The sequence below is a fragment of the Suricata suricatta genome, chromosome 7 (assembly GCF_006229205.1).
Source record: "Suricata suricatta isolate VVHF042 chromosome 7, meerkat_22Aug2017_6uvM2_HiC, whole genome shotgun sequence".
NCBI lineage: Eukaryota > Metazoa > Chordata > Mammalia > Carnivora > Herpestidae > Suricata > Suricata suricatta.
The window spans coordinates 136,544,901-136,557,541 of NC_043706.1; the positions used below are offsets into that span (position 1 = coordinate 136,544,901).

Here is a 12,641-nt window from a genome sequence, read left to right on the forward strand (position 1 = left end):
CACAGGCCTTGAACTCACTACCCCGAGGTCAGGACCTGAGTTGAGATCAAGAGTTGGATGCTTAACTGACTGAGCCACCCAGGCACCCCGAAGCTGGCATTTAAAAAGTCCCAGTGAGTACTGGTACATTTTGGAACCAGTGCCTTCACTGGTGTGAAAGAGCTGAGGCTGACCCACTGTTGGCTTTTGTACCATTGATATAATTGTCAATGCAATAAGGAATCCAGATAATGTCTTCGTATTATTATGAAAATAATTTTGGCCTCATGGACCCCCTAGGAGGATTTCAGGGGAACTGACAGCTTACACTGTCATATTTAATGTAGATGCTTTAATAATCATGGATTACGCTGTTAAATAGTTTAAAACTGTGCATATGTAGCTGGGTCTTGAGAATTGTGTTCTGCTTTTCCATCTGTGGCTGCCCCAAGTCAGAATAGGGACTAAGGCTATTATCCAGTGGAATTAGCATTTGAGGAGGAAGAACGTGGCATTAATTTGAACTTTATAGCACTTGTTTTTACTTTTTTTCCTCAGGAACAAGTGCTTCCTTGAGAGAATTCCTGAGAGAATTCAGTTGTTTTGATTTATAGGCTCATTCAAAATATATATCCTATGATTCATCTGAATTGGAGTATCTCAAGGAAATTACGTGTAGCTGCTGCCTGGCTCCTATAAACTTTTTCTGAATATCTAGTTTCCACTGAGCTTATGCCAGGAATGAGAAAGTGTGGTTCCCAGCCTCCAGGAGCGTAGAGAAGAGTGCAGCGTGATGAGCGCCAGAGCAGAAGGTAGTGCGGGGAGCTCTGGGACGCTTCGCAGCGCAGGTGCTGTCGTAGGTGGGTCTTAAGGGAAGGCGCTGGTGCTTGGCAAGGAGTGGAGACCTGAAGGAGAGGAAGGACATGAAGGACATAGTACTTAGGGGGATAGGGAGTGGCCAGACGCCATGGTGGTAACACAGGCAGGGTTGGAGCTGGAGGCTGTGGCTGGAGAAGAGAAGGGTCTTGCTGGGATTTGATCCCATAGACCACAGGTTCTCAAAGCCTGGTCCTCAGACCAGTAGTATTAACATCTCTGTGGAACTGGTTAGAAATTCAGGCACCTGGGCTGACCCTGGACTTTCAGTGGCAGGCGTTTTGGGTAGAGGTAGGTGTTCTAACTAGCCCTCTAGGGGAGTGCCTGGGCCAGGGGAGGAGAGTCCAGGCCTTTAGAAAGGTCACCCTGAGGGCCCTCTAGGAGGTGGGATGGTGTGGGGAATCGTGTCATGCAGTGTTTTTGCAGTTGTGCTGCAGGCCTGGACTGTGATGGCAGCAGGAAGGAAGAGAGGGTGGATTTGCTGGAGATAGATTCTTTAGGACTTCATCGCTAACAGACAGCTTAGAAACTAAGAAAAGAGCTGCTCTTTGCTCTGTGACCTGCCAGCAGTCAGGGATGGGGGTTTTCAAGGCCCTTGCTTCTTGTGTCTTCAGGCAACATCTTTTGCCCATAGTGAAAAAAGCAATTCAGATAACTTGCCTGAACCTCTTCAGTCTCCTCTTTGAGGCTGTTTGTGTGACTATAACTAGGATGATGGCCCCTGAGGGATAAAGTTACACATGCAGGACCCAGAGTCATGGCGTGGGAGAGGAGAGGGGATGATTTCATTCAGACATGCCCAGCTGCTAGCAAACTCCATAAATGCTACATGGCATTCAGACTCTTGTGTTGCGTGTTGTCCGGAAGCTGGCTAGGTGTGCCCTTTTACGATTTGAGTTTTAGCAATCGGTAACTCCACTTGACATCTGTATTTGTACATGTAAAGGTGGGGCCTCCCGTTTCTGCTAATGACAGTTACTTAGAACTTCTCTTCTTTAGTGTTCTAGTTCTTTAGTTCATATTCTGTTTTGTTTTACAGATTTCTAAGACTCCAGGGCCTTCAAGCTGTGACCAGTTGGATGATTCCTGAAATGACTGGGAAACCAGGCGCTTTGGTGCCCATCGAAGAGCGCATGTCTGTGCATATCTAAGCCCTTCTTCGTATACATACACGTGTACACAGGAAGACAGGCTCACTCGGGTGCACACTTCTCTGATGAAAATTAATGCCAGACTCAGATGGAGCAACTTGACACTGTGGGGATCAGCCGCCTGGGGGTAGGAATCCGTTACTAGTGGTCAGTTTTTCACGCACTCTGCAACTGGTTGAAGAACGTTTGCAGAAAGAAGAAAAGGAAACTTGCTCAGCTCAGGCCTCAGAAGCACCTCCCTGGGGCAAGGAAAGTGCCTGGTCAGAAGGTGGCTGGCAGCAAAGGGGAGGGCATGTAGTGAGTTTTGCACCTTATTTCCCAGTGGATTTGGTGATTTGGGCAGAGTTCAGAACTCTGGGCTGTGGGGTCGTGACTCTGGCTGTGGGACTGTAACTTCAGGAAGGCAAGGTCAGGTATGATGGGACATGTTTGAACAGTGGACTGGTTCCTTTTCCTTTTTCAGTTAACTATATCCTCGAAATTTTAATTTATTATTTCCCTTTTCCTTTTCTGTGTCTATAGGATAACATTTCAAGGTAGCCGTTGAAATCAGTATTCACAAAATAAATATCAAGGAGCATCCAAGCAAAGCTGCTTTTTCTTGGGCTGTACATGTGGCATTGGGAAGCAGTCTCCGAATGTGAACAGGACAGCACCCGTCAGCAAAACGTGCTGACTCTTTAGGGAACAGTGTGGAACAACCCGACTCTTGCCTATATTTTCATTTTAAGGGAGTTTCTTCCCTGTTAAGTGCAAGAAGACTTGCATATAGGAGGAAGGTTATTTGATGGACTTAATTCTGAGAATTAGTCTTTTCCTTCAAGGTGGAAAAATATGTGATCTGTAGGAGCAGAAAGGGGAGAAGCAACTAGGGAGGGAGGAAAGAGCCGAGACACAAGAGACCAAATCCTGTAGTGAGGCTCAGTTTTGTCCACAAGAGGATTCAGGATTCACTCAAGGCAAATACTTGCACCACTTAAAGAGCTTCTGGCCCTGCGAGGGAAGGGGTTTTCTCTCTCCACCTCCATGGCAGCAAGGAGTGCACTGGTCTGTCGGGGGAATGTCAGATGGAGCCCAGCTCCCCACCAGGACGCAGCCGCCTGCCCGCTGGGAAGTCAGGCGGGGCCCTGAGGTGGGAAGTTTCTGGTTCTGAACAGTGGCGAGAGTCTTTCTCTTCTTTGAACTTGGACCCCTGTCTGCACAAACTCTGGTCTGTTTTTGCACGGTTTGTGTGCCTTTTTTCCCCTTTATGCAATCTTTTTCAGCTTCAGCAGCAGAAATTTGTCTAGCTGAGAAAACATACCAGACGGTGGCTTCAGAAGGAAGATGATCCCATGTGCTCTGTCTCTGCGTCTGAACTTTTAAAGAGAAAATTCCAGCTCGAGGGATTCTTTAAAGCCTTAAGTTACTTGAAATCTATGTATCTGCAACCCTTTGTCTCTGGAATCATATTACACTAAACTGGAATCTCAGGCCGAATGAGAATAACCAAGTTGAGTAAAGAGAAGAAAACTCAGTTTCTTTATTGGCACATGTTATGATGCTCTTCTTCCTCTAAGGACTTGAAAATAAAAATGGACGCATGTTGTTTTTAAGCATTACCTTTTCTTAGCAGACTGCCATCATCTTTTCTAGAGGAAATTTTTTCACTATGCATTTGGTGGATCTTTATAAAACACTGGCCTTCTGATTAGATCCAGGTCAGTCTTCGTTAAAAGGGGTCGGGGAAAACAGTGTAAGCCAACCACAAACCATCCAGTCAGTCAGTCATTGAGAAGAATTGGTTTAAGCGTCCTGGCATTCAGCGTTACGATTTAAATAAAAGAATTTCCTGGACAAAAGCATGTACGCAGCAGTGGAGCATGGGCCTGTCCTCTGCAGCGACTCCAACATCCTCTGCCTGTCGTGGAAGGGACGCGTTCCCAAGAGCGAGAAGGAGAAGCCGGTGTGCCGGCGGCGCTACTATGAGGAGGGCTGGCTGGCCACGGGCAACGGCCGCGGCGTCGTCGGCGTGACCTTCACCTCGAGCCATTGCCGCCGCGACAGAAACACTCCCCAGAGAATCAACTTCAACCTGCGGGGCCACAACAGCGAGGTGAGCTGGGGCTTTGTTGCACTTCTGTCTGGTCGCTTGTCGTGGTCTTTTTGAGCCCCCTCCCTGTGGATTCAGAATTTGCTTTGCTTCATTTTCTCAACTTGTTGCCAAGTGAGACTTTTCAGACTGAATTGTGGTTTCTCGGTGTCAGTGGGAATGTGGGAAGGTGGACACAGTTCCTGGGGGCCCGCGTCCCTCCCCGAGAATGCCCGTTCTCCTGGATGCCCCTTGCTCTCCTTTCCCAGCCGTGGGCCTCCCACCGGCAGGGGAACCAGGGAAGCTTTCGGCCCAGGCTGAGGGGTTAGAATAGATGAATCTGACCTGTGTGCCCTGCTCTCGGCCCTCCTGGTGACCCTGTATGCACAGCAAAGAGTCGCTACCCTATGTCAGATGTGCAGTGTAGACAATGAAAGTAGCCATCTTTACCTAACACAGTTAACATCTGCCTTGCTCTGGATGATGGTCTAACACCTAGCATATATTTCGTATACTTGAAGGTGCAAGAGCAAAGGAATTAATTGGACAGACGTGACAGAAGTAATTAACTGAACAGGAGCCGTAGTTTTTCACATCTATTGGGTATATTATTACTGAGGATATTATACTGTGTATATATACATATATACAGTTTTCTCTGGGCTTCTAAAACATAAACACTGCCACTACCTGTGAAATTCATTCAGCAAGTGTTCCCTGAGCAACGTGTTAAGTGTTAGGTACTGTGTTGAAAGGAAGAGATGTACTTACATAGCATGTTAACAGTATTCATGTTTCATTGTTCAGTAGCTTGTTTGTTTGTTTTCTTAGGTGGAGTCCATCATCAGGTCCATGTATGACTCCTGAATAGTTGTTGTAAAAGAGGGAGAATATTTTTGAAGCATATCATATAGTAAAGTATATTAATCTTAAGCTTACATCTCAAGGATCATTGACCTGTGCAGTTGCCCTTATAACCTCCCAGCAGATCAAGATGCAGAGCATTTCCAGCACCCTCACAGGTACCTGCTGCCCCTTTGCAGGCTGTGCATCCTGCTGAGAAGTGACCTTGATAGGTTGGGCCTGTGCTTGAACTTTGTGTAAATGTAAACTTCAGGTAAATTCACCATATACCCTTTGTGTCTGGCTTTTCTAACTCACTGTGATGTGAGATTCAGCCCTGTTGCGTGTGCTGTTAGGTTGTTCTTTTTGATTAGTGTTGGTTTTCCCTTCAAGGAAGAAGCAATGGTTTTTCTGTTTCTCTATTGATGAGCATCTGGGTTGCTTCCAGTTTTGGGCTGTTATGGCCAAACCTGCTCTGAACATTCATGTCTTTTTGTGGATCTGTGCATGCACAGTGTCATTTTCAAGGCGTGGTACACATATACATTTAGTAGAAGTCACCAATTTTCCAAAGTGGTAGTGCTGTTTTATGTCCCCGCCCGTCAGTGTATGACAGTTTCAGTTGTATAAAAACATTCTTTTGGGGGCGCCTGGGTGGCTCAGTTGGTTAAGCGTCCGGCTTCGGCTCAGGTCATGATTGCACGTTCGTGTGTTCGAGCCCCACGTCAGGCTCTGTGCTGACGGCTCGGAGCCTGGAGCCTGCTTCAGATTTTGTGTCTCCCTCTCTCTCTGCCCCTCCCTGCTCCTGCTCTGCCTCTCTCTGTCTCAAAAATAAATAAAACACTAAAAAAAAAAAATAAATAAATAAAAACATTCTTTTGAATTTGAATTTTATATAAAAAAGTGGTTTTATTCAAGGAATATTTTATGAATACCCCTATCCTTACTGCACATGCACACATGCACACTTATGTATGCACACAAAGACGTTCATACATCTGCCATTGCCAAGCCTGGTCCTATTTTTGTACTACTGTGCATAGTGATGATCAACTTTGTGTATTTTTTTAATGTTAATTTATTTTTGAGAGAGAGAGAGAGAGCAAGTGAGCAAGCAAGCACGCATGGGTGAGGGGAAGAGAGGGATACAGAGGATCCCAAGCAGGTTCTGTGCTGACAGTGGAGAGCCAGATGTGGGCATTGACAGACCATGAGATCGTGACCTGAGCTGAAGTCAGATGCGTAACCAACTCAGCCACCCAGGTGCCCAGATGATCAACTTTCTTAAACTTAGAGATTTGAAAGCCACTTTTCATTTAAAAACATTTATACAATACTGAACATATTTAAGGATCTATATACTAATTCTAGTGAGAAAATAGCTAGTTTTGTATTAAAGCCAGTGAAAAGTCACTGCAAATCCTTTATTTTTCTTCCTTAGGAATTCTTCAGAAAAGGTGACTTGGTAGATTTGTGATCACCCACTATGATATCATAGGGATGGACGTGGAAGAGGACTGTGCTTAATTCCCCGGGCCCTGGCGTCTTCTCCCATTTCTGTTCCTTTGTTTCCGTGTGTCTGTTTCAAGAAGTTCTAGCTCTGTCCCCTAACTAGCTGGTGTGGTCCTTTCCGAGTCACTTAAGTCATTGGTTTACACAGAAACTGAAGTAATAATTTCTTTCAGAGTTGTAAGAATCTATGATAATCTGTTTTTGAAAATGGTGAATGCCATCTGTGTGAATGGTGACACTGAGTATGTCTCATACTCTGTTTACTTAACTGTGTTTTTTCCAGGCCTTGTTGCTGAATACCCTTACGTTCTGTTACTAGTCATGAGGTCAGAGACAGCATTTTTAAAACTTTTGTTTCACAGTTAAGATTTGAAAACACTGATGATTTGAGTCAGTAGGTACTTACTGTATCCGTCGAGTGTTGGGTGCCGCATGTCCTTGCCACCAGGGGGCAAGGTAAGTCATGGGTTCTGCCTGATGGAGTCCACGCTCTAGCAGCGAAGGGGAGGTGTGTGTACCTGGATGTCTCTTTCTTCATGTGTGTTTCAGTTGCGTGTGGGAAGAAAGATTTGGGTCAGTCAAAGAATTAAGGCTGAGGTTTACCACAGATTTTGTTGCGAAGATGACCTTTGAACAGGGCTTTGAGAAACAATTTAGACAGTTGTTTCTAAGTGATGCAGGGAGATTAAGCTACATCTGGCCTCAGAGAAGCAGTTTCTGTCTTTGTTTCCCTGGACTCCAGCCTAAGCTTGTCTGTATTTACCTTTTCACGTCAGGTACCTTCCCAGGAAGATGCTTTTGGAGTCTGGCTGGACGACAGGGACAAGGACCTCTATGTGCATTTATCGTCCCTGGAACTAAACACGCTTTACCCTTTCCCCACTCTACTGTGAAGTGTTTATTGTTTATACATGTACTCTGGTTGGTAACGGGGATTTTAGTCACTGGGGCATCCTGTCCTCCGATTAATCCAGTGGCAGAAGGATTAAGCAAGGTGCTGCCTTAACAATCTGACTTAACGCAGTGCTCACATGAGTTGGTCTCCGTGCGTAGTGTGGTGCCATGTGGCCGTACTCATGTTTGAAAAGTTACGTACTCATGTTCGTGACCTGAGTTAAAGATAATTTGTTAGTGATTCACTTTATGTGACTCTTCTGGTAAAGCAACCATCTCTGTGCATTTGTGTGAGTGTATTTTAGTGTGCTAGGTGACGGTGGCCGTCTTCCTTCCCAGATAGGACATTGAAGTGTTCCCAGGTAGGCACATGGAACTCAGAGAGCATAGAGCACATGCTGCTGTTCTTGGCCCGTAGTCGGTGGGGTAAAGCCCTCTTCAGGATCGCCCGCAGGTGTGGTTGGGGCAGAAGCAGCTCAGGGCTGCCTTTGGAATTTGGGGGCTTTGGTGGTGTGCACAGGAGATTTGGAAGCTATATCATTAAAGATATGAATCGCAAAAGCACAGTCCCTCAGCCTTTCGTCTACTTTTTCAGCTAAACTTGTACCCTAATAAAAATGCAACAAACAATAGGAAATTACCTAATTTTATATGCTGGAAAAGAATTTACAACAGTGCTTACTAGAGTTTGGTGGTTGATCCATTTTTTTTTTTAAAGAGTATTTATTTATTTTGAGAGAGACAGAGACAGTGCGGGTAGGGGAGGGGCAAACGGGGAGAGAGAGAGAGAGAGAGAGAGAGAGAGAGAGAGAGAGAGAGAGAGAGAGAAAGAATGAGAATGAGAATCCCAAGTACGCTCTGCGCCGATGCAGGGCTTGAACTCATGAAACTGTGAGATCATGACCTGAGTCAGACACTTAACTGACTGAGCCACCCAGGCGCCCCAGTGGTGGTTGATCCATTTTTTGTCTGCCAGTGTTAGTAGCCAGGATTTTTCAGTGGGGGAAACGGGACAAGAGGATCTTCACAGTGAGACTGGTGGGATGGAGCAGTACATAAATGAAGTAAATGTGGTACTTAAAAAATACATTTTTGGATTTCCCAAATGCACTCCTAGTTAACTTAATTTTCGTGGTGAGGGATGTGTCTTCTTTTTTAGACTAGACTTGAAAACGTGGGTGGTGGATGTGCTGGGTGCTGAGCGTCACAGAGGAGCAGAGGATGGTGCCGGGGGTCAAGCGGCCGGTGATGCCTCTGCGGGGGCCGGGCTGGGGCAGGAGCCGCATCGCAGAGCCCCTTCGGGTTCTGGACACACTTGAGAGCCCACCCTCAGCAGGCCACTGCTGGGCTTTGGCCCCACAGTGACCACAGAGCAGTTCCTGCCCAGGTGACATACATGTCAGAAAACTGATAATGGTTTATATGGATATGATGTCGGTGAAAGTAGCTGCTGGTGACAGTTGCCATGTGTTATATGGCTACAGTTCTCTATGTGTTTTATGTCTATTATTGAACTCTTGCAACAACTTTTTACAGCTCTGTTTTATCCCTCTGCACAGCTAAAGACTCTGGGTTCAGAGACGTTCTGAAAGTTATCTCAGGGATAGAGCTAGATGATGATGGCAGTGTTCATGCCTGACTCTCTTCCCTTCTGTAAGACACTGCTTCACAAAAGGTGAGCCACCGTGATCAGAGAAACGGCTTTGGGTAGCTGGCATGTGTTCTGGATGGTGAAGAATTTGGTGAAGTATTGGGACAGAGTGCAAGGCAAAGGCTGGACCCTGAGTAATGACGAGGAAGCAATAGGGATGAATGTTCATGGGATGAAAGAAGTCAGTACTTTTGGCTTGGTTGCATCCTAAGACCATTAGAAGACTGTTGTATTCAAAAAGAAGTGTTGAAAAGAATCCAGTGTGGGAGTAAAGATGATTTTGTTCTGTGCATTTTTCCACCAATGTAGAAAACTGAGTTGACAGTGTTGACTTAATTTATTATGGAATTTACATAGTTAATTTAATTGTTATATATTTATAACATTATTATGTTTATTTGTAATTTTTTTTAAGGTTTATTTTGAGAGAGAGAGAGAGAGCGCGCGAGAGAGCGAGCGTGAGCGGTGGAGGGCAGAGAGCGAGAATCCCAAGCAGGCTCTGCACTCTCAGTTCAGAGCCTGACATGGGCTCAATCTCAGGACTGTGAGATCATGGTGGGAGCTGAAGTGATAGTCAGATGCTCAACCAACTGAGCCACCCAGGTGCCCCTATTTACATATTCATAATTTTAATTTAATTTATTATGGAAATAATAGTCTTCAAGAAGTAGCATCTAAACATGTCACTGTGATACTGTGATAGTGTATGAGTGGCCCTAGTTAGATTTTCTTTCCTTTTTTTTTTTTTTTTTTTAAAGGAGAGTGTAAATGGGGGAGAGGGGAAGAAGGGGAGAGAGAGAGACAGAGAGGAGAGAGAGACAGAAGAGAGAGAGAGATTCTCAGGGAGGCTCTACATTGAGTGTGGATCCCATGACCCTGGGATCATGACCTGAGCTGAAATCAAGAATTCAACACTCAACTGACTGAGCCATCTAGGTGCCCCCCAAGTTAGACTCCTGAGATAAGAGAGTAACCAATTATAGATGGAAGGTGTGTTTGACAAACAGCTCTTGTAAATTTATCTTATGAGTTGTTACTTTGAACAGGGAACTGTTCTAGCAAAGAAGCACAAATAGTAATATTTCTGTATGTTAAAGTTAGAATTTTGTTTTATCTAACTGGCTTAGCTATTTTTACACCAGAGCTCAGTAGTGTGAGTTCCTCTTTATCACAGTAATAGTTACACATGGGTAAATGCTATTAATGAAAAATAGCAGTGTTATAACCTCTGCTTCCTTCCCCCACCTCCTGTCCTGGCTATTCACCGAAGGCTATCTTACTACCTTTTTGATTAATCCGCTTTGGGATTTTGTCTGTTGGCTTCGTTCCTATCTTGACAGGCGGAGATTTAGCTCTCTCTTCCATTTTCACTCAGCCCAGCTTTGCCTTGCAACCCAGTATTTCACTGTCATAATTGGTTAACCCATTATTCAGTGTTTACATTATTTAAACTGTGTCAGTATTGTGCCCAGCAAGTCAAATCAGATACTGTGATTATATTTCCTTAACTGTTCAGCATTTTTTCCCTTTGTGATAAAAGTAGTCTTAGTAAGTTTAGTTTCTTTACCTGTTGTGAATCTTACAGCATCTTCAGTACGTTTCTACACATTCACACCAATAGGATGATTTATTGGCTCTTTTTGTTTTCATTTCTTTCCTGAAGACCCCCGTCTAGAAGCTCTTTGTCCTCCTGTTGCTCAGCAGACTCCCTACACTCCCTTTTATCGTCACCTTGAGAGTCCCTTTGCCCCTTACTTCTGCTGGGTCTCATTTCTTTGATCTTGTATCTTTTTTGTCTTTCCTGGTTTAACTTGTTCTTTTGTTCCAGTGCAATCTCCAGTATCTTCCTAAGAAAGACTCTTGTAAGTCATAAGTTTCAAGACTTGTATATCTAAAAATGTCTTAATTCTGCCTTCGCTCTGATTGATAGTTTGTCTAGGTATAGATTTTTAGTTGCTTCTGAATTTCAAAGACATTTTTCTGTAGTCTTCAAACTTGGAGAGTTATTATTGAGAAGTATAGTGGTTAAGGCCCTGAAGCTAGACCCTGAATCCTGTTTAAATATATTATTTAATTTTTCTGTACTATTAACCTTCTCATTTGTGAAATGGTTAACAGTTAGTACTTTACTCATGTAGGTTTGTTATAAGGAATAAATAAGTAACTATATGTAAAGGAATTAGAACAGTTCCTGGTACCTCATGAGGGCTTTGTAAATTAGCTATTATTATTATTATTATTATTATTATTCCAAATCTTCTATATGTGATCTGTTTAAAATATCTGGAAGTTTTGGCATTTGCTCTTTATTGTAGATATGCTGAAATTTCACAGTGATGTTTGCCACCTCTGTGTGCACATATATGTGACAGGGTGTTTCAGCTGGTGGACGTCCCTGTGGAGTGACCTGGGGGATAGCTGACTGTTTTGTTGCTAACCATCAAATGTCGACATCCAAGCATGTTTCTTTTATTTTTATTTTTTTAATTTATTTTTTAATTTACATCTCAGTTAGTTAGCATACAGTGCAACACCGATTTCAGGAGTAGATTCCTTAATGTCCCTTACCCATTTAGCCCGTTCCCCCTCCCACAACCCCTGCAGTAACCCTCTGTTTGTTCTCCATATTTAAGAGTCTCTTATGTTTTGTCCCCCTCCCTGTTTTTATATTATTTTTGCTTCCCTCTCCTTATGTTCATCTGTTTTGTATCTTAAAGTCTTCATGTGAGTGAAATCATATGATATTTGTCTTTCTCTGACTAATTTTCCTTAGCATAATACCCTCTAGTTCCATCCATGTAGTTGCAAATGGCAAGATTTCATTCCTTTTGATTGCCAAGTAATACTCCATTATATACACATACCACACCTTCTTTATCCATTCATCCATTGGACATCTGGGCTCTTTTCATACTTTGGCTGTTGTTAACAGTGCTTCTATAAACATTGGGTGCATGTGCCCCTTCGAAACAGCACACCTGTATCCCTTGGATAAATACCTGCTAGTGCATTTGCTGGGTCATAGGGTAGTTCTATTTTTAATTTTTTGAGGAACCTCCATACTGTTTTCCAGAGTGGCTGCACCAGTGTGCATTCCCACCAGCAGTGCAAAAGCGATCCTCTTTCTCCGCATCCTTGCCAACATCTGTTGTTGCCTGAGTTGGTAATGTTAGCCATTCTGACAGGTGTGAGGTGGTATCTCATTGTGGTTTTCATTTGTATTTCCCTGATGATGAGTGATACTGAGCATTCTTTCATGTGTCGATTGGCCATCTGGATGTCTTCTTTGGAGAAGTATATATTCATGTCTTTTGTCCATTTCTTTACCGGATAATTTGTTTTTGGGTGTTGAGTCTGATAAGTTATATATAGATTTTGGATACTAACCTTTATCTGATATGTTGTTTGCAAATATCTTCTCCCATTCCATTGGTTGCCTTTTATTTTTGCTGATTGTTTCCTTCGCTGTGAAGACACTTTTTATTTTGATGAGGTCCCAGTAATTTATTTTTGCTTTGGTTTCCCTTGCCTCTGGAACGGGGTTGAGTAAGAAGTTGTGCAGCTGAGGTCAAAGAGGTGTTTGCCTGCTTTCTTCTCGAGGATTTAGATGGCTTCCTGTCTTACATTTAGGTCTTTCATGCATTTTGAGTTTCTTTTTGTGTAT

General features: G+C 43.7%; 1 protein-coding gene across 1 annotated transcript in view; it reads left to right on the top strand.

Moving 5' to 3' along the window:
* The first annotated feature begins 1,894 nt into the window (after positions 1–1,894).
* TULP4 (TUB like protein 4) overlaps positions 1,895–12,641 on the top strand; it is a 165,191-nt gene continuing 154,444 nt past the window's right edge. Inside the window, exon 1 of the mRNA XM_029943259.1 lies at positions 1,895–4,101. Coding sequence (XP_029799119.1) covers positions 3,850–4,101 — 252 coding nt within the window. The 5' untranslated portion in view covers positions 1,895–3,849. The remainder of the gene's footprint in view (positions 4,102–12,641) is intronic.